Source organism: Ceratotherium simum, chromosome 16 (genome assembly GCF_057802395.1).
Source record: "Ceratotherium simum simum isolate JZ-2026a chromosome 16, ASM5780239v1, whole genome shotgun sequence".
In the NCBI taxonomy this organism is placed as follows: domain Eukaryota; kingdom Metazoa; phylum Chordata; class Mammalia; order Perissodactyla; family Rhinocerotidae; genus Ceratotherium; species Ceratotherium simum.
Window position 1 is genome coordinate 54,322,937 of NC_141915.1, and position 20,781 is coordinate 54,343,717.

General features: G+C 58.2%; 1 protein-coding gene across 3 annotated transcripts in view; it reads right to left on the bottom strand.

The window, feature by feature from the left end:
• SDK2 (sidekick cell adhesion molecule 2) overlaps positions 1-20,781 on the bottom strand; it is a 269,870-nt gene that overhangs the window by 37,159 nt on the left and 211,930 nt on the right. For 2 of the 3 annotated variants that reach the window (XM_087441506.1, XM_014789208.2), the window contains exons 19-36: positions 19,005-19,200; positions 18,722-18,820; positions 18,126-18,317; positions 16,678-16,799; positions 15,575-15,684; positions 15,313-15,463; positions 12,496-12,733; positions 11,625-11,740; positions 10,767-10,956; positions 9,269-9,367; positions 8,116-8,310; positions 6,924-7,125; positions 5,994-6,097; positions 5,379-5,449; positions 3,684-3,819; positions 2,085-2,141; positions 649-750; positions 377-492 (exon numbers count right to left, since the gene is read on the bottom strand). In XM_087441506.1, coding sequence (XP_087297632.1) covers positions 377-492; positions 649-750; positions 2,085-2,141; positions 3,684-3,819; positions 5,379-5,449; positions 5,994-6,097; positions 6,924-7,125; positions 8,116-8,310; positions 9,269-9,367; positions 10,767-10,956; positions 11,625-11,740; positions 12,496-12,733; positions 15,313-15,463; positions 15,575-15,684; positions 16,678-16,799; positions 18,126-18,317; positions 18,722-18,820; positions 19,005-19,200 — 2,496 coding nt within the window. The remainder of the gene's footprint in view (positions 1-376; positions 493-648; positions 751-2,084; positions 2,142-3,683; positions 3,820-5,378; positions 5,450-5,993; positions 6,098-6,923; positions 7,126-8,115; positions 8,311-9,268; positions 9,368-10,766; positions 10,957-11,624; positions 11,741-12,495; positions 12,734-15,312; positions 15,464-15,574; positions 15,685-16,677; positions 16,800-18,125; positions 18,318-18,721; positions 18,821-19,004; positions 19,201-20,781) is intronic. The other variant, XM_087441505.1, reaches the window with a different exon arrangement.

The window sequence follows — 20,781 nt, forward strand, 5'->3', positions numbered from 1 at the left end:
CAGTGGTCCTTTGCTAACTGACCATCCAATTAGCATCAATATTGTAATTAGGGTTGGCCAAACGACCACTTTGAGGGGTCTTCCGTTGGCACTAGGAGTTGGTGGGCTGGGGTGGGGCCGTGTGCCGCCCGGAGTTGACACAAGCTGAGGCTCAGCCTGTTTTCCACGTCTGAGCTCAGCCCGTGCCTAGGCTGCTGCAGAGGAAGCGTGGAGCTTTGCTCCAGGTGCACAACATTTCCGTGGATTGGGTGCGAACAGCCAAAGGAGCAGGCGCAGACCCGGGGACCTCACCCAACCACCACCCACGGGTCCCTCCCAACCCCCCGCTTGGCCCTTTGCCCCTCTGGACGTTTGTCTCTGCTGGAGCGCCCCGTACCTTGTAGCCCTGGATGTCTCCATTCTGGCTCTCCAGCGGGGGTGGCTCCCACGTCACGTCCAGCTGGGTGGCCGTGGTGCTGTGGACGGCCACATTGCGGGGCGCTGCCGTGGGCACTAGAGGGCGTGAGGGGTTGTGAGTGTGAGGCGCGAGTGGACTCCGGGGAGGAGGCGGTGGGCGGGGCAGGTTGGGACCCCAATCCCGTATCTCCTCGAGCTGGGCTTCTCGGGGTGGGAAAGGCGTGCTGGGGCTGGAAAGGCAGGCACGCTCACCTGCCTCCCCCACAAAGACCTCCTGCGGGGGGCTCAAGGGCCCCTCGCCCACGGCGTTGTACACGCTCATCCGTATCTCATATCGCCGGTGCTTGTTCAGGTCTGTGGGGTGAGAGCGAGGGAGGGAGAAACACACAGAGGTCACGTCCCTGCAGAGGACAGAGCCAATGTGGAGGGTGGAGGCTATGGGGGAGGGATGATGCACCACTGCGAGTCTAGTCCCTCGTGAGAAGGTTCAGGAAAGAACAGGTGAGAGGTGGGGCAGGGGGTGGGGTGCTCCACTTCCTCCCTGGGAATCTGGACACAGGATGACTCGGGCTGGCTTCCTGGCCAAGGCTGACCATACGGGACACTTGAGAGATGGAAAGTGGCACTACCAATATTTATGCTGGACAACCAGTGTGAACTGAAATTGTCCTGGGCACACGGGGTCACAGGTCACTCCTTCCCCACACGGCAGATGCTTGAAGTTCCCAGGTCCACTGCCCGGGCCCCATCAACCAGCTCTTGACACAGGGCTCAGCCCTGAGGGAAGCAGCTTACTGGGTGGGAATCTGGGCTAAGAAACCCTGCGTTTCTGCCGAGTCTGGGGTGCTTGGGTGGAGATGCCTGGACAGGAGCTGGGAGAGGAGCAGCTGCAGGAAGACGGGCTCTGACACCTGGGTGGGGGACACTGTCCCTCCAGTATGGGGGGGCTGAAAGGCTCTCCCGCCCCCTCTCTGCGCTCCCCTCCCCATCTCCCCCTCCCGGGTGGAAGTCTCACGCTTCACCTGGAACGTGTGTGGGGGAGGCGCCCTAATTAAACCGGCCACACAGCCTGTGTGGGCCATTGGTTGAGGAGGGAAGGAGGACAATTCAGTCTCAAAGTCGAGCTGCTTCCTACCAAGCATGAAGTGTCCTTGCCCGAAGCTCTGGGCCTTAGGGAGAAGCATGGCTGGGACTTTAGAAACAGGGCAAGGGTTCGGGGCAGGCATCCAATGGGAACATTTCCCAGTCCCTGGAGGGAAGATGGGACTCTGCTAACTCCAGGGTGGCGAGGGGTGGCTCGGCCTGGAAGACTGAGCTGTGCCGAAAAGTGCCTTTGACGGGCTGAGACAGAGTGGTGGTGATGGGGACGCCTGCCCATCCAACCAGCGGGACCAGCAGCTCCCCCCGTGGACACCTGTCGTCATCCCCTGACTCCTGGAGCACGAGCTCATAGCCGTTTTCTTTTCCATCTCACACTTGATGGATGAGGGGCTGGAGGAGACCTTCCCTGGTGACCCCTTACTTTTTTGTGTGTTTTGGGAAAGTCACGTGTGCTGAGTGGTCCCACTCTTCAAGCAGCCTGAGGTGGACGCACCACTCAGCCCGTGGTCAGGCATCCTCAGAGGCCCCACTCCCCGTCCCTGTGGAAGGCGTGGCCTGATTTGGGGCCGCCATGCAAGGAGACTTACTGTCCAGCTCGTAGTGCGTGAGGCTGGGCCGGCTCAGGTTCCGCATGGAGTACATGGCTATGGGGTGGGGGGCGGAGGGGGCCAGAGGGAGACAGCAGACAGAGGAGGTTAGTATACACACCCCTGCTCCACAGAGACCCTGATGAAGGGGGTGGGATGGGAGAGAGGGGGCCTGGCAACACACAAGCAGAGGGAAGGAGTTTCCAGATCCTGACGGTGAGTTAGGGGCCAGGATGGGAGTCAGGGGGTCACAGTGCTGGCCCCCTCACCCAGTGTGCACTGGCCCGAGGTCACGGGGTACCACGGGCCCCTCGGAGCCCAGCATCCCTGGGGGCAGCTCTGGGGGCCCCTCCAGGCCCCACTGGCTCCCTGGACAAAGGCGGAGATCCTGAGAACCACCATGAAATAGTGGTGTCGTTAACGTCCTCCTGTGAATCAGAACCCACTTTAGTACCAGGAAATACGACTCTACTACACACGGGCAATGTAAGATCACAACCAGGAGCACACGTCTGCAAAAAGACAAAAAATAAAAATAACGCAGGTTGTCGGCTCAGCCGCTTCCGAGTTTTTCTATTAACCCTCCTTTGCTACGCCTTCAGTCATTTTGTCGTCTGCTAACACTCGCTAGTAGACAAGGCACAAAAGGTTTAAGAGGAAAAACCAAGACGGAGAGGATCTTCAACTGCTCCTCCTCTCCTGCTAGTCTCCGTCCGTGTGAGCAGTCCCACCGCCCACCTGGGGACCCTTCTCCCGCCTGCCTCCCTGACCCTCCCGGGGCCAGTGGTGGAGCCCACAGCAGGTCAGCTCCCACGCTGGCCCTCGATTCCATCCCAGGCTGCTACCCTAGCTTCAACCTCATGCTCTCGCCTACAGTACTGCATTAGCCTCTAACCGGCCTCCCTGACTCTCGACCCCATCCAGCCATCACCTCGACGCCACCAAAGTGCAGCCACATCATTCCTTACTTATGACTCTCCCCGGGGATTCCCACCTGGCTTCTGGCTCTCTCCTTCCTGCCACAGACGCATGCTGGATTCCGAGGACCCCAGGGCAGGACAGTGATCTCCCTGAAGAACCAGAAGGGGCCAGACCACAGCCTCTGGGATGTGCCCGGGTCTGGCTTTTGGTCCTCCTTCCCACCTCAGGCCCTTTGCATGTGCTGGGCTCTCCCCTTCCCTTTGGACTGGCTGACTTGGAATCATTCACCAGTGTCAGCACCACGGCCATCCCCCAGGGAAACCTTTTCTGAGCCCAGTTTAGACTCTCTGGAATACATCCTTCACAGCTGTTACGACAAGTCTTAGACACCTATTTCTGGGTTTACTTCTAGAGCGCCTGGCTCCTCCCTCAGCCGGCAAACTCCCAGAGGGCAGGGGACCTGTCTGTCTTGTTCACAGTGCGCCCTCAGTGTCTGGGGGTACGCAGAAGGTGCTCGCGAAATACTCGCTCAGGGACCGACAGGGACGGGGGTGAGAGGCACAGGCCAGGGAGGGTGGCAGGGTTTCAGGTTAGAGGGTTTCCAGGAAGCCGAGCGCTTCAGGGCAGGGAGGCGAGCGTGCCGGCCCCACCCTGCCTGACGCCGCGGACGTCACTCACAGGTCAGCTCCGCCCACTTGGCCCCGGGGTGGTTGATGCCGCGCAGCGTGAAGCCCCTCAGCCCGTCGTAGAGCAGCTCCCGGTACCGGATCCGGAAGCCCAGGAGGATGCCGTTGACCTTGTCCTCCGGTGGTGGCTGCAGGGAACGGAGTGGGGCGTGGGGAGGGGCCGGGAGCACCGCTGCTGCCCCCTTCCACTCTGCTCCGGCCTCCCTCCCCACCCTGCCTCCTGCCGCCACAGAGCAGGGACTGAGTCTCAACCAGGAAAAGAAATCAAAATGACACTGAGCATTTTTAATTTACAAAGCATTTCCAACGATATTATTTCATTCCCGCAGCCTTCCCTGTGAGGCCAGGAAGGACAGGAATCACCAGGCCATCCCCACTGAACAGAGCAGGAAAGTGAGGCTCAGAGATGGTAAGGTACTTGTCCAAGGTCACACAGCATCATTGGGGCCCCAGGAGAACTCTGGCTCTTCTCAGGGAGCCGGTCCTTGCCTAGCAACTCCCTCATGTGATCACCAGCCTCCCTCGGCCTGCTGATCCCTCTTCCTACCACCTGGCCAATATTTCCTGGCGTTTCCTGTGAGCCAGCTCCTCTCCCTGCTCTTCTGCATGGAGAAGGGCGAGTGCACCTGGCTGCCTGCACTGGCCCCCTCCGCCTTTATCCTTCTCTCCTTGCTGTCTGCTCCCTTCCACGGCTGAGCTGGAGAGCAGGCTTCAGGAGAAGATGGAAGCTACTTTTTATGATGCCTCTTTTAAAAGACCTGCTGAGATGGCTCAGCCTTTTATTAGCTCCTTAATTGCATCCCTGGCTGCTGCTGGCAGCTCCCTGCCCCCTTCGCCACCACGGCCCCAGTCTGCTCCAGCCTCGTCCTGGCGCCCAGCTGCACTAGGTTATTTTCATTGTGAGGGCTGCAGCTAGGGGAGGGGCCTGAGGGGCTCGTCCTTCCTTGTTTTCTCTTCAAGGGCTTTCCCTTCAGGGGGCTACAGATGGGCGAAGGTTGGTGCCTGCCCCTCTGACCTGAGAAGTGGAGACAGGAGTTCACCGCTTTGGGACCTGTGTGGGTGACCTGCGAGCCCAAAGGCTGGCCTTCGGAGGGCACAAGAGGGTCCCGCGGGCAATCCCGGGCAGCCTGGTCTCTGAGATGCATGCCCTGCCTCAGGCCATGGCAGGGCAACAGAGAGCGGGCAGCTGGGCAGGAGTGGAGGAAGGGGGTCCCCCGTACCTGGACAATGGGCTCCTGCTCATGGTGACGGGATAGTAGCCCCGTCCGGGCGCAGGTCAGGCGCCCACTCCTGTGTTCGGTCTCTCTATCAGGAAGCCCTTTGCTGACAGTGGGGCTGGGTTTCCTGGAGACTCTGGGGCCCTGAAAGCCCTGAGCACTTTTCTGTCCCAGGATTCAGCCGACCGAAGGGCACAAAGCCGGGTCCTGCCACTTACTAGCTTTGTGACCTGGGTCATTTGCCTCACTTCTCTGAGTCTGGGTCCTCACCTGCAAAAGGGTGTAGGGGCACCTGACTGATCTGATTGGAGCATGGAGCAAGGGGCATGCAGGTGTCTGTGCGTGTGCACGTCCGTGTGTCTGTGCCTGTGTGTACAATGTTCCTGGTGGGCTGTTCGCTCCCTGTCTCAGCACAGAGCTTGTCTGAGTCCTCGTGGGACACAGGCCCCGCCCTGCCTGCCGGGCCGTACCTGCCATCGGATCAGCACGGAGGTGGTGGTGTGTGGTGTCACCGAGATGATGGTGGGCGCTTCGTCAGGGGCTGGGGAGAGAGGTAGACAGGTGAGCTCTGGGGGCCAGGGCTTAGGCCCCCTGGAGGCCACAGGGACCAGATTCTGCACACACTGCACTGTGGGCAGCTCTAGCTCGTCACCCTCACCTCGTCACCATCTCCATCACCCCAACTTGTGCAGAACAAAGGGCCAGTGTGGAGGGAGACAGGGGGGGACCCTGACCCCAGCCCAAACCCAAGGGTCCAGAGCCTTGTCCTCTCTGTCTCTAGAGCCACAGGCCTCGCACGCTGCTGCTGAGGCTCCCCACTCCCCTCCACTGGTTTTCTGGAGTCGGCCACGAGCTTGGGGGACATCAGAGAAGAGACACACTAGAATGCCAGGCTGAGTGTGGGTGCCCGAGCCCGTGGTGGAGGCCTCTCTGGCTCAAACCTCCTTGGGACTCTGCCCAGGGACACAGACAAAGGGTCCAGCAGGCCCGATACCCCTCCATCTTTGGAGGCCCCTCCCCCAAGAAGAGTGCTCAGGAAGTGCCCAGAGGGCCAAGAGAAAGAGACCCAAGTGGGGGACACTGACCGGCCTGCAGGGTGGTCAGCGGTTCCGACTCCTCGCTGAACTCACTGTCCCCAATGTCATTGGTCGCCTTCACTCGGAACTTGTAGGACGTGAAGGGCTTGAGCCTATGGGGGGATTGAGTTCAATGAATGGAGGTATCCCCATAATGGCGTTGCCCACCATCTCTGCTCGGGGAAAGGGGGGCGAGGATGCTGACACAGATAGGAACATCGAGTCTCAGAGAGAAAGTCTGCTACAATGGGGCCAAACAGGAGCTAGGCCCCTAGACCAAGCCAGCTTGGGGTGTGGCCTCACCTTTAGCTCCAATTATAAGCCACAGGTGCTCAAGAGGAAATGTCCACGTATTTCCTACCTCGGAGGAACGTGCAGCTACGAGAGCACCAACAGCGCCCTCTCTGAACAAGCTCCTCCCCCAAGAACTGCCAGCCTTGTCTTGAATTTAATAAATTCAGGAAGGGTCGTGGTTCTCAAGGGTTGACCAGCCCTTCATTTCTATAAGCCTCATTTCCTCCCCAGGCAAACGTCTTCCTTTTTGATTTATTGGGGGTGGAGGTGGGGTGAGGAGGAAAGTATTGCTCAAAACTCTCGGTCATGTCAACTGGAATATATAAAATATGACCCACCAGGAATTAAATTGAAGCCAGAATCCCCTATTAAAGATGGAGAGTGAAATGCGCCTGGCTGGGCGGAATCGCTAATGAAGGACGGCAAGCGCTCCGCTAAGGGGGGCTTCTGGGCTCCAGAAATAGGTAATTAAGAGGCAGCCCTAACAGGGCTCCAGAGAGATGGGGAGGGAGGTTAGGACGGAGCTGGAGGGGATGTGAGTGGACGGGAGGGCTTCTGGGTGAGGGGAGCTGAGGAAGAGGTTTGGGGGTGGGCAGGCTGTTGGGCCGGGAAGGGTGGGGCGGAGACGCTGGCAGAAGGGCTCACCTGTCCACAACGAAGGCCGAGGCGTTGTGGCTCACGGACGCAGAGTGCAGTGCCCACCTGCCGCTGGGCAGCTCGCGGGTCTGGACGGTATAGTAGCGCACGGGGGACAGGCCGTCGCTCCCCGGCTCCCAGGACAGCAACACGCTGCGCGCCTTCACGTCCTCCTGCTGCACCACTGGCTTGCTGGGGGGCTGTGGGCGGTCTGGGAGGAGGCAGAGGGGGAGAGCAGGTGAGCCAGTGGTAGAGGAGGGTGAGCTTCCTCAAGGAAGGAAAGGGGGTGCTCGGGGCTCAGGCCTGAGCCCCCTGCCCATCCACTTCCAAGCACCAGATCCTGGGAATTGACATCTCCCGAGGGCAGCCCCAACCAGGACTGGCAGAGAGGAGGTAGGAACACCCCAGCTCCCTGCCCCTGCCTGCCACAGTGTGAGATGGGACCCGTGCCGCCCCTGACTGGGCAGGACGGAGCCCACTTTCCCTCTGTGGGGCTCTGTCTCATGCCCACATGCTTGGCTTCTTTCCCCCTGCCCCACACCCTCCTCAGGGCTTCTCAGCACTTTGGCATTGGGGGCGAGGATTCTTTGTTCTGGGCTGTCCTGTGCATTGCAGGATGCTTGGCAGCATCCCTGGCTCTACCCACTAGATGCAGTAGCACCTCCCTCCTAGCTATGACAACCAAAATGTCTCCAGACATTGCCCAATGTCCCCTGGGGGGCAAAGCAGCCCCCGGTTGAGAACCACTGTCCTACTGGCTTTTCCTGCGAACTTCGTCTAATAAATCACCTTCACAGGAATCCGGGTCTCAGGCCTGCTTCTGGGGAACCCAACCTCGGGTGAGGTGTCAGCTCAGGGCAGCAGGGCAGTGGCAGCCGGGGCTCCAGGCTGCAGCCCCATCCTCCACCCATCTGGCCCTGGTCTTTGTCAAGGGGAAGGAAGCTGGTCTCACCCACCTGCGCTTCAGAAAACCAGGAACTGGGGCAGAGCAGCTTCCTTGGGAGCTCCCAGCTCAGCTCTGGAAGTCTACTAGAGCCCTCGCTGACCTCGACATCAGAGATTTGAGCCCACTGCAGACCAGGGCAATGTGACTCTTAACTAGCTGATCCCCGGCCATCCATGAGGAGAGGGTCTGAGCACCTGGGTTGGCTGGGGCCCCCTTGGCTGCCCCCCAGGGCTCCGCAGCCCCCGTGGCAGTCACCTCTCTTCTCGGTGGTCACCACCAAGGCCTCGGCGGCCTCTCCCCAGCCCTTGCGGGTCTGGGCCGTGATGCGGAACAGGTAGACAGACTCGGGCTTGAGGCCGGTGGCTGTGTACTGGCGGGCGCTAGGCGCGAGCACCTCCACTGTGGCAGTGTTGGCCGTGGTGGCGTTGAGCCGGTGTGTGATCTGGTAAGCTGTGGGGAAGGAAGGAAAGGGGCCGCGCTGGGAAGGAGGGCAGGCTGCCCCCAGAAAGGGTCATTCCTTCCTCAGCTACCACATGTCTGCACGTGGGCCACCTGGGCTGTGGTTCGTCTGCTTGAAGCCCTCTTGCTCACCCTTGTGTCCTCAGCTGCCCTTGGGGAATGTGACTGGGGCGGGGCACGGAAAGGTGCTCTGTACAGGGTGTGTGTGACCCCAATAACAGCCCCAAGTGAGGAAACTGAGGCCCAGAGAGGCCAGACCACCTGCTAGGAAGTGAGCGAGCTGGAATTCCAGCCCAGGTCTTTGTAAGTCCACAGTGCTTGCCCTTCCCCGTCTCCACTCTGCCTTCACAGGCGGGGCATCCATCTGGGGCAGGCGTTGCAGGAGGCCAGGACTGAGAGCCCTGGACCAGGCACAGGTCGTCCAGTCCTCCATTTTACAGGTGAGGGAGCTGAGGCCGTGGAGGGAAGCCGACTTACCCAAGTTCACACACCGTGCGTCTTCTCTTGTGAGGCTGTGTGTATTGTGCATGTGTTAGGGGAGGAACCTTGAATATGAAATGACGCTTCTGATCGCAGCATCCCTCCCTGTGCCTGAGGTCCTGTTTCCCACCTGTGAGCACAGCTGTGCTGAGCTGGCCAGTGCGCCCTCACCTGGCCACACTTAGGAACAGCAGCCAAGGTTTACCAGGTGGCCAGTCGGCTTGCGGCATTGGGGGGCACAAAGTTAACCAACAGTCCTTAAGGCACCTGAGCTCTGACCTTGTCCTCCAGCTGATAACCTTAAAGACTGAGATTTCTAGTGGGAGAAATAAGACTCAGAATCCCTCTTGAGGAGATGTGGACACTTCCTGGCCTAGTCTCCCTCCAGCCAATGCTGAATTAGCATCCTTTACACCTTATACCTCCTCCTTCTTCCTGCCGCCAGGACACAGGAAGGGTAGAGGCTTACCAAGGATGATGCCGTTGGGGGCAGCGGGGGGCTGCCAGATCAGGCGCACCGATGTGGTCCTCACCTCTGGGAACAGGATGCCCATGGGCGGTCCTGGGACTGGAGGGGACAAAGGAGAAGCGGGTGGCAGTGTGGCTGCTGCTCAGCCCCGAGCCCAGTCCAGCTCAGCAGAGCAGCACGGTGGGCTCAGCCCAGCTCAGCGCACTTTGTGGAGTGCCGCTCTGTGCCTGGCACCGTGTCCTAACGCAGGACGTGAAGATGCTGTGAGGGTGGTTTCTGCCCTCAAAATCGGCATTATTTGGTAGGAACTGGAAGGGACCAAGCCTCCAGCTCCCTTTAGCTCAGTGTCTGTGAACATGTGCACATGTATGTACGTGCAGGGCTGCCCTCAGAAATGGGCGAGGGAACCCTGTCCTGGGTCTGTGCTTTAGACGGTCACTCTTGACTTCCTTCCCGCAATGGGGTGAGGTGGCCGTGGCGCAAGGGGACGTGCCTGCCCTGAGCCCACACCACCCCTCTTTCTAGACCCAGCTCTGGAATCCTGGGATCTGGAATTTCCTGCCCAGAACGCCCCACGCATGCTTCCAGGGCCTGCACGGGGCTGTTCCCAGGCCCACCCTCCTGAGGGTGGACTTGCATCTCTGGACTGATGGATGGCCAAGGGGTGGCTGTTTTGGGCGTGGTGATGGAGACTGAATGACATGGGCCAGAGGAGAGGGTGGGAAGAGAGCAGAGGAGTGGGTGGGGACGGCTGTGGGGGCAATTCTTTGTGTGCTGCCTCATTCCAACACAGAATGCCAGAAAGTCTGAGGTTTCTAAACTTGAACTTGGCCTTCCAGGTCATTATGAGGGTATATTTGTCAAGGCAGGAGGATAGAACATATTTAATTTAACAGATCATTAGCTTGATTTATAACTTGGATTATAGACATATGGCGTTTGGGTTTCCTTTTGCACTCCTGTCCGAACCCCACAAAAGTTTGTGGTGGGCAGTATGTGAGTGTGTGTGGGGGCTGGGGGGGGGGTGGCGCAAAGGACCAGCCTTTGACAGGAGTCTTGCTGCAGAGATGAAGGCCTGCAGCCCAGCTGGCGTCACTCTTTTGCAAACAGGACCAGGAAGCTCGTGCCCAGGAACAATCAAGCTTTTCCTTTGCACAGACCTTTACTTAAACTGAACCTGCCCCAGGCGAACAAGAAATCAAAACAGGTGCAAAGTCTCTATTCTGTACGTTTGACCCAGAGAGAGGGCAAGAGACTGAATCAGATGTCGGACTGCCCTTGCATTGTCACTTCTGCTTCAGGGATGCGCCGTCTGTAATTAGCATCCCCTTGCAGTGGGGATGGGACTGAGGTGGCCCTCGGTGACCTGCCCCCTACAGGAGAAGCCTGAGGCCACGGTTCCTTCTGGGGCAGAGCGTGACCCCTGAGGGGCAGGGCTGGGCAGACAGGAGGAAGGGCAGCTCCCAGTCTTCCCAGGCTGGCAGGGATTCGAACTCACCATCATCCAGCGTCCGCTCCAGGACGGGAGGGTGGCTGAGGCTGCCGTCCCCAACGCGTGTGAAGGCCAGCACCTGGACCTCGTAGAGCACGTACTTGCCCAGGCCTGTGAGCTGGGCGCTGCGGGACGAGTTCCCTTCCACCAGCCAGGACCGGGGCTGGGAGTCTGAGTCCTTCTCCTTATACATCACCTGACAGAGCCCAGCACAGGGGTGAGGGCCTCGGGCCTGGGGCCAGCACCTCTCCCAAGTCCCATCCCCAGGAGCGAGGTGGGCAGGGATGGAGCAGGCAGATGGGATCCTTGGAGTGGCTTGGCCCTAAGGGGCCATGGGGTAACTGTGGAGCTGGTGTTCCAGGAGGGGGACACAAGATCACTCAGCAATGGAGCTGAAGTTTCCTTAGAGAGCATCCAGGTAATAAAACAGGCTCAGGGAGGGAGTGTGACTTGCTCAAGCTCACACAGCCAGTAGTGGCAGAGCCAGGAGGTCAAGCCACATCTCCTGACCTCCAGGCCATGGCTGGATCACACGGCTAGGCACAGCTTTGGGAGGATCTAGAAGATAATGGAAACTGAAGCTGGGCCCATGGGAGCTGAGAGTGAGGCTTGGGCAGCCAGCGTGGCCTCCTGGGGGAGGTGGAGCTTCCCCAAGGACCCTGGGCCCTCCTCAGAAGCATCCCACCCCTGAGGGAGGACTCCCTGGTTGCCATGGTGACCGATGGACGGATGCCATGCAGATCCCCTGTGTCCACTACAGAAGGCAGACATGTGGGCCCCAGGGGTCACGAGGACAGGGCATCTCGGGTGGGGAGGCCGGTTTAGTGGCTCCAGCCCCCTCCCGTGCTCGGACCCGGGACGCACCTTGTAACCCAGCACAAGCCCGTTGCGGTCGGCCTCAGGGATTTCGTTCCAGCGCACCAGCATGCTGCTGGAGGTGGTGGCCAGCGCGGACACATTGGTGGGGCCAGAAGATGGGACTGAGGGAGAAAGGGAGCGGAGAGAAGGAGCTCAGGACCCAAGGTCGACCCTACGGTGGAAGGGAGTGGAGGGGGACCTGGGGAAGGACGCATGGCACAGACAGTCCCCAAAGAGCAAATTATCCTGCCATGATTCCTTTTGGCTCTGGAATGTGACAGATGCTGTTTCTGGTTTCAGATTCGCCTCCCCGTTATCCTCTGCTCGGGCTAAGTTGGATTGAGCCTGCATTTCCACCAGTGCACCAGTTGGGGGGCAGGGACCTGTCATTTAAAAGGTGCCAGAAAAAAGCCCCAGAGCCGGGAGCCACATGTGCTCAAATGAGGCTGGGGGCTCATATTCTGTGGGTGAGCCCTTGCCAGGCCCCCATGAGCTGCTGGTTGCGTTTCTGGAATGTTCTGAGAGCTAACCCCACCCCCTCCCCCACCTCAGGCTCTCTCAGGCACCACTGGGTGTCAGGATTAAAGGTGAGGGCACAGAGGTGGGGACCCCTCACCCCCCAACTTTGGGAGCAGTGGGACAGCTGCAGATAAGGATCAGGTGCAGGGAGAGGCAGCAACACGCAAGGTGCTCGGCCGGGACACGGAGCAGAAACAGGAAAACGAGCCCTGGCTGTTTTTGAACACCCGCACCAGCTTTTGTGCCCTTGGAAGGCCCTGCAGGTGGAGAGGCACAGGTGGGGTGGGGGCAGTGGCAGGGTGGCCACCCCAATACAGGCCTTGGGAAGTCACGGCAGGCTGGCTCGAGGGGGCAGTACCTGACTCCCGGGTCCTGCCCATCACCGTCTGGCTCCAGGGCCCGCTCCCGATGGCGTTGAAGGCCTGGACCTGGACGCGGTACTCGGTCCATTCCTCCAGGTCCTCGATGGTGTACTCGCGCTCCACGCGGTCCTGCACCACGTGGCTCAGCGTCTTGCCGTGGCCGTCTGCCCGGCTGTATTTGATCTTGTAGCCCACCGACTCGGGGTTCCCGTTGTACTCCATCTCCGGGAGAGGCTGTAGGAGGGCAGGGGGAGCGCAACTGCTGTGAGGCCTGGGCCACCCTGTGTCAGAACTACCTGGCTTGTGCCCCCTCTGCCAGGGAGTCTTCAGGATTACCGAGCCCGCTGTCCAACCTGTCTGTGCCCCTGTGAGGCGCTGTCACCCTGGGTGTGGCTTAGGTTGTGTGACTCTGTGTTTCTTATGGCCCCATCTCCCTGTCTCTACTCGTCAGGCTCAGAGGAGAGGTGGTATCTATTCTTTATTGTGCACTCCACGAACTTTCTACCCTGCCAGGGGAGTTGGACATAGCAAGGAGACCCCTAAGTCTGTCTGTCCAACTGCTGATGAGCACAGCACTTCGGTCCTGGCTATCTCGACCACTTAACTCCCTCACTCAGGCTGCCAACATACATTTATTTAATTGCCTACAACACGCCTGGTCTCAGCTCGTGCCTGCCTTGGAGAAGCAAGCAAGGGAAGATGGCATCCCAAGTATGGATGGGGCACTGGTCACTGTTGGGAAGTCCTTCCTTCCAGCAAACTTCAGTCTCTCCTGCTGCATTTTCAGCCTCTTTCTTCTTCTTTGAGTCTCAGAGAAGAGAAAAGACAGATTCCTTTCCTGGGCTCTATGAGGAGGCTGGTGGGGCTATGGTTGCTGGCTCAGGTCACCTGGTGGATGAACCTGGGCAGTGTGAATAAGCAGTGGAGGTGTGTGCACGTTGGGGAAGCCTGTGATCTGAAGCAGGTGTGAGCTGCGGGCTGGGCCCTCAGATTCTCCTCTGAAGGTGGCAAAGCTGGAGCTGGGGCACCCTTGACCCTCACTTGCCCCCCATTCTGCTTCCCCAGGGGCTCCACAGAGCCCTCGGTCCACAGGCTTCCACATTCTCACCTACTTCCTCCCGCTCCTCTCCTTCTGCCTCTGCCTCACTCCCCACATACCCACTCCCTCCCGCCAGCCCGCTCCTCCAGACACTCGGTGAAGCCGAGCAGAGCCCATTAAGACAGCGATCGATGGGCCCAGAGTTTGAGATGGGCCTTGAGCACATGCTCCCTCACCTGCTGAGGAAGGGGCCGGGCCGGGCACCATTAAGTGGGACTGGTGGTGCCGGGGCCCTGCACAGCACAGCAAAGGCCTTTTTATTCCCCCTCCAGCTCCCTCTGGGTACCCGACTCTTTAGCCTCTTAGTATTTGAAAGCCTTAAAGTGAGATGCGGGAGGGGAGCGGGGCCCGGGAGAGAAGGGGCAGAGAGGCCAGCGGCAATAGAAGGCTGCGAGGGCCTGGGGCGTCCACCCGCTGTGCATGAGGCCTCTGGGCTGGGCGGAAAGACAGCTCTACTCGGTGCCAGCCACCCTGGGAGGGGATCATAACAGATAACTGACGTTTGTCCAGGGTTGAGGGTGCCCTTAGCTCCTTTTATCAGGCTGTCCACATACGTGAAATGGAGTAATGGCTTTCCAGGAAACCCCGGCCCACAGAGCGGTGTTTTCCAAGTTGTGGTTTTTGCAACTAGTGAGAGATCTTGCATGGAAACAAAAAAGAGTGGTGTGGCCAGATGGCCTGGTGAAGGAGAGTCAGGCAGGCTCTTCCCAAAGCCAGTGCTCCGGGATTCTCCAAGGAACGGGCTGTGCGGGGCTGTTCCCCACGTTTATTTGTCTAAGAACTCCTGCGTGCTCCGAGCACATCTTGGCTTGCTGCTTTGTGGGATCCAGGCTGGGAAATGCTGCCCCAGAGGAAGGCCTGGGGGAGAAATGTTCTCTCCTGTTCCCCAGAGGATGGGACGGCAGTGGGCTCAGTGGTTAGGGCTGTGGATTTTGGGAGCCAGACTCCCCGGGATGGGAATCTGAGATCTGCTCTTAACTAGGGGGTGTGGGAAGATGCGGGGGACTTGGGCCAGTTATTTGACCTCTCTTTGCCTCAGTTTGCTCATCTGTAAAGTGGGGGCCAGCATTACTGCTGTCACAGGCTTGTGGAGAGCGTTCAAGGCCTGCCTTGGAATAAAGCACCCAGAACAGCGCCTGGCGGGAGAGGAAGCCCTCAGCATGGTAGAACTGCCCCTCGTGCAGGGTCACCGGGGGTCACAGCCCTCAACGTGCAACCCTGATCTGTGGGGACGGTCTGAGAGCCTAACAGCCCCTCCCTCACCTCCCCCTCTACCCCAGAAGCAACCCCTCACTCTCTGACTTGGTGGAACAACTTGCCTCTGATCCCAGACCCACCCTTGGGAGCTGTGTGTCTGTTGGTGAGTTCTTAACCTCTCTGAGCCTCAATTTTCTTAGCTGTAAACTGGGATAATAATGTGTCCTTTGCAGGGTTACTGGGAGGATTAAATGGAAGAAAAAAATAAAGTGCTTGGCACATGGCAATGCTCAATGAATAGTGCTTTCTAGCTCCTTCTCCTCACATGGGCATTTGTCCATTTGGCTAAGACTGATTATCAGGCACCTTACCAGGTGCTAGGTATAAAGAAGGAGAAGGGAGCCGTGGGTATGCCGGTGGATGTCCCCTTTGATGTGGCCCCTTGGAGGCAGTGACACCTTTGCAGGGTGGAGAGGACCAAAGAGACATCCCCCCACTGCCCTCATGGGAGCCTCACCATCCAGCGGAGCCACAGGCTGGTCTCACTGGCCGTGCGCAGGGTCACATTGGCCGGGGCCATGTCAGGGGGCGCCTGGAGGGTCTGGATCTTTCTAGAAGGCTGGCTGGGTGGGCTGGTGCCCACGATGTTCACCTGGCGCATGCGGAAGCTGGGGTGGGGGAAGGGGTGAGCAAGATGGTGAGGGCAGGAACCCAGGGCCAAAGCCCGTCCCAGTCTAAGCAGCCCTCTCCCCTTCCCGCCCCGAGTCCAGCCCCGTTACCTGTAGTAGGTGAAGGGATTGAGGTCGGGCACCTCCATGGAGCGGGCGTCGGGCTCGTTGGTGAGCTGGTGGATCAGCAGCCACTCCTCTCCCTCCCCGACCACGCCCACCTGGAAAAGGGGGGACCCTTAGACCCGTCCAGCCCGCGGGGCTGAGATGGGGGCCCCAGCCCCTAGGAGGCACAGCCCTGCCCAGAAAAGGCCTTGATTCAAACCCCAGGGCTCACCAGAGGGCACCAATGGGGCCACCATCTTTCCAGGCCCTTAAACATGACTTAAGAGTGTGACCCCGGGCCCTCCTGCATCAGATTCTCATGGAATGCTTGCTATAAACCCACTCCTGGGCCCTGCCCTAGACTGAGCCGGTCAGAACCCGTGGGGGTGGTGCCCAGGAATCTGTAAATTTAGTAAGCTTCCCAGGTGATCCTCCTGGACACCCCAGTGCTGCTTTTTTTTTTTTTTCTTGTGAGGAAGATCAGCCCTGAGCTAACATCTGCCCATCCTCCTCTTTTTGCTGAGGAAGACTGGCCCTGGGCTAACATCTGTGCCTATCTTCCTGCACTTTATATGGGACACCGCCACAGCATGGCTTGACAAGCGGTGTATCGGTGCGCGCCCGGGATCCGAACCTCGGGCCGCCGCAGTGGAGCGCACGCACGTACCCGCTACGCCACTGGGCTGGCCCCCCGAGGTGCTTCTAAAAACCCAGCTAAATCAGAATAGGCATTTCTGGGAGTGGGACCTAGGCACTGGGACTTCTGAACACGCCCCTGTGTAGCCAAAGCTGACCACCGCGGTTTAAAGGGCTGCAGGCAGCAGCTGGTTATCTTTCTGGGACAGCCAGTCACTGCCCGACCCGAGGGGATTGGGGTGCGTGTGTGTGTGTGTGTGTGCGTGTGTGTGTGTGCGTGTGTGTGTGTGCACAGGAGTACAGGTGAGTGGAGGTGGACCTGCAGCATTTTCGGTGTATCTGGCCATCTGGTACTTGCATGTGGAAATTCACACAGATGTGAACACACATAGGATTTGCACCCAAGAGCATGGCATGCCCGAGGCCGGGAGTGGGCTGCCCGGGCCGCAGGGTTCCCCTCCGGCAGCCTTTACCTGGGCCTCCACCAGCCAGCGGGAGATGGAGGTCTTCCCATCGTAGCCTGGCCTGAACTGCAAGGTCACGGAGCGGGGGCCGATGTTGGAAATGCCCAGGTTGGTGGGGGCCCCTGGGAGTTCTGGAAAAGGAAACAGGGCGGGAAAGGAGATCGGGTGAGAAGAATGTTGAACAGGACTCTGGGCACAGAGCGGGCCCTGTCCCACTTTTCCTAGAAGCCTCCTTGGAGGAGCATGGGCGAGGTCTTACCCCACCAACACAGTCTTGGTTCCTCCATCTATGGCTCACCGTGTCCATACCATGGGCCTGAGGCAGGTTTAGGGGCTGAGAGGACCTCCCAGGCCCACGAGAAGGCTCCCAGGGCCAGGAAACGGGCTGGGCATGCGAGGACTTCTTGAATGAAGCCCCTCTCCATCCATATACACCCTATTACAGCCCCCAAACCCAACAATGGCTGAGAGGGATAGAAGGAGGGGTGGGGACAGGAGGCAGTCCGTTTTCCAACCAGGAGCCTTGGGGTTCAGGATGAACAGAAAGAGCACAGATTCTGAAGTCGGACTGTCTGAGTTGGAATCTAACTCTCTTCCTTCCATGCTGTGTGTCTTTGGGCAAGTTACCTAACCTTGCTGCGCTGCAGTGTCCTCCTCGTAAAATGGAGATGATAATAACATCACCTACCTCAGAGTTGTTGTGAAGATTAAATGAATTGATGTATATAAAGTACTTAGCTCCCGGCCCGGTAAGCACTACATGAATACTTCTCAGTGTTACTGTTATTATCACTTGGGGTTGACTGAAGCTCGGGAACCTCACCTATCTCTGTGGGCAGATCGAGGGGTTCTGCCAGGTCACATAAGTGTAGACTTACCGACCCAGACAGGACCCCGTGGTCATCTAGTCGATCTCCGCATAGATACAGATAGGGAAACTGAGGCGCAGAGGGGACACTTGACTTGCTCAAGGTCGAGGAGCCTGGCAGAAGCTGGGCTGCGAGTAGACCTCAGCTTGCTCTTTACACCAAGTTTAAGATCATCCCCACCTGCTCCGCCACCTTCCTGACCAACACGTCCACCGGCTGGAATCTGACTTGGACTTTCTGGGTGACAGTGAGAATTTTCCCCCTGAATCACAGATACCACTGCCTGATGTGGAGCCTGGTGTGGGGCGGGGCGGTGGAGGCGGGTGCAGCAGGGCGCATGAGACAAGGGTGGGGTCCTCCGGGGGCCTCTGCTTTTCTGAGAGCCGTGGAGGAAGCAGCCGCGGGCTGAGAGCCTCCTTCCAGAGACCTGGGGTCACGAGAATCAGCCTGCCCGGGGGGACCAGAGGGACCACAGACCCACGAGAGGGGAGGGCTGTGTGGGAAGAAAGACACTATTCTTGAGAAAGAAGGGGCTTCTTGATCAGGAGACCCAGAGGCCAGGAGCCCTGCCCGAGAGTGGGCACCCACCTGGAGGCACCCCGGAGGAGATGGTCGAGGCAGACACCTGGCCCTGGCCCTTGGCAGTCATGGCGGCCACCTCGATGGTGTAGGTGGTGAGCGCGGTGAGGCCTGTGACACGGTACTCCAGGGTCACGTTGGGCAGGTAGTGGGTCACGCGGGTGTTGGTTCGGTTATACTCCTCCCAGGAGATCCGGTACCCTGGGGAGAGCCCCGGTTGTGGCGTGAGCTCGGCTGTGACCACAAGCTGGCCTTGGCCCTCTACTCTGCTCCTCACTTCACTAGTCTGGCGGTTAGATACGCACTGGGAACATCGTGCCTGGGGCCCTGGGTGTAACCTGGGTGGGAAGCCCCCGTCAGGAGGGGAGTGCAGGAGGGAGAGCAAGTCACTGTGGCGGCCACCTAAGGCCCGTGGCTGAAGATCTGGGGTCTGTTACAGAGTGGAGGGGCTGAGAGTCTTCTCTGAGTTCTTTCTAAGAAAGAGTCGTCTGCTGGAGGCTTTGAAGGGACACTAGGTCGAAGGCAGGGGGATGGACTAGATGACCTTTCCCGGTCCCGTCTCCCCCGCCCCCCTTGCCCATGCCCGGCAACACCACGGTGCCTACCTGAGAGGATGCCGTTCTTCTCTCCTGGCTCTTGCCAGCTGACCTTCAGCGAGGTGTCCAGGATTTCACTGAAGCTCAGGTGTCCCACAGGCCCAGGCACTGTACCCCAAAAGGGCCCCCCACCCCACCCGATGCCAGTTAGAGACTGCCGTCTGTCTGCAAGAGAGCCCACGGTGCTCCAGGGGCGCCCCAGGACGGGAGACAAGACCAGGACTGCCCTGGGCCTGGAGCACCCAGCCTGGCCCTCGGGTGGGGACAGAGAGCAGGTGTGGGTGGTGCCTACCATCCTCATGGGTGCGCACCAGCTGGGGGGTGCTGCGGGGCCCGTCCCCGGGAGTAGTGAAGCACAGCACCGAGGTGAAGTAGTCGGTGAACTTCTTGAGGCCAGACACGAAGCCCACGTGGATGGTGTCTTGAAAGTTGGGCCGGGCAGTCACCATGGTAACCTCCTCTTCCTGCTCCGGCTCCCAGGCGATCAGCTGGGGAGAGGCCAGCCATTCAGACAGAGCAGCCAGAACATTCCAGAAGGGGCCAAGTGCTCTCCCACGGACTGGGCCAATGGACAGAGAGTGTCCAGGACCACAGCTCCCTGTCATCCCTCCTCCCAGGGAAAGGATGGCCGTGCAGACAGCCACTGGCCACTGGTGCGTCTGTCCTCCTGGGAGTCCACTTTGGTGTGCTGCTCCGTTCATTGAGCGACTGCAAGGCCCCGTGGGGGTGCTTTCCATGAGTCATTTCTCACTCGATTCCCACAGCGATCCCACAAGAGAGGACTCTGCATAATTTGTAACAAGAGGACTCCTACATAATTTGCAGGTCCAGTGCAAAATGCAAATGGAGGGCCCCCTTGTGTAAAAATTATTAAGAATTTCCAGATGACAGCAGCAGAGCATTTAACTGAACACGGGGTCCTCCCGCGCGTGGAGCCCTGAGTGACTGCACAGGTTGGGCACCCCCCCGGCCCTGTTTTTCACAGATGAAGAAACTGAGGCTCAGAGAGGCTAAGTGACTTACACTATATCACACAGCCAGTAGGGAGCTGAGGGGTTCCTGCATCTTTCTCTGTCTGGGCTGGGGCACCTTCTCCCTAGGAATTCTCCCATAGAGCTGGGACTTCAGTCTGTGGATAACTCTTATTCTTTTAAACTTGTTCCAAGTTGGGATTTCAGTCTTAGACATCACCTGGAGGTGGCGTGTCGGCAAGAAAACCCCGTCTGGAAATTCAGCATCGCTTTTTGTCTAATCTCCGCTGTACACACACCACCCCTAATTGCATAAGCTTCCTGCCTCCCCTTTCCTCTCCTCTTGCCTCTTGATCTCTCACCTCACACTCCTGTTTTCTAGGTCCTTCATCTGTCTCCAACGATGACAGCTGGCCTCAGAGATTTCCTCATTTATTTGAAGTTGATTAAATAGCAATTAATGGTGAAATGCAACACTTGATGAGTTTTAATAAGCACGGGTATTTATAGATATAAAACAATACGCCGATGTCTCCTGATTAACTCTCGCCTGTAACAATGCTTAATCTTCTCCTGTTCATGGCAGCATGTTTATAAAGGATGTTTTGAAATTTAATTGGTATTGTGAAAAGATAGCCTATAGCAAGTTAATTAGACACTAATTAGATCCTAAAAATACTAATCAGAAATACTAAGTGGCATTTAATAAGTATGTTAAATATCCTCCTTATTTCGGTTATCTTGTTTCATGGCAATTAAATTGCTGAACTTCTTTGGAGTATATTAAGAAACAAGTTTAATGTTTTAATTTAATTTAACTAATGTAAATTTGAATTAATTACACCATTAGAATTAATTGTGTGGTGTGTTCCCCAGCAAGTGCAAAATCTGGGTAAATATTATTTTATTGGTTTTAGGCCAATTACAATCACTACCATTTAAAAAAAAAATAAAGGAGAAGTGTCTTTACAGAGGCCTTAAGACAATATCACGGGGAATTGTGTTAAAAAGTGACCCAGAAGAACACAGCAATGACTCTGTCATCCTACTGTTCCACGACGGAAGCCAAAGATGGCAGCAGGCCTGTGGCGGCTTCAA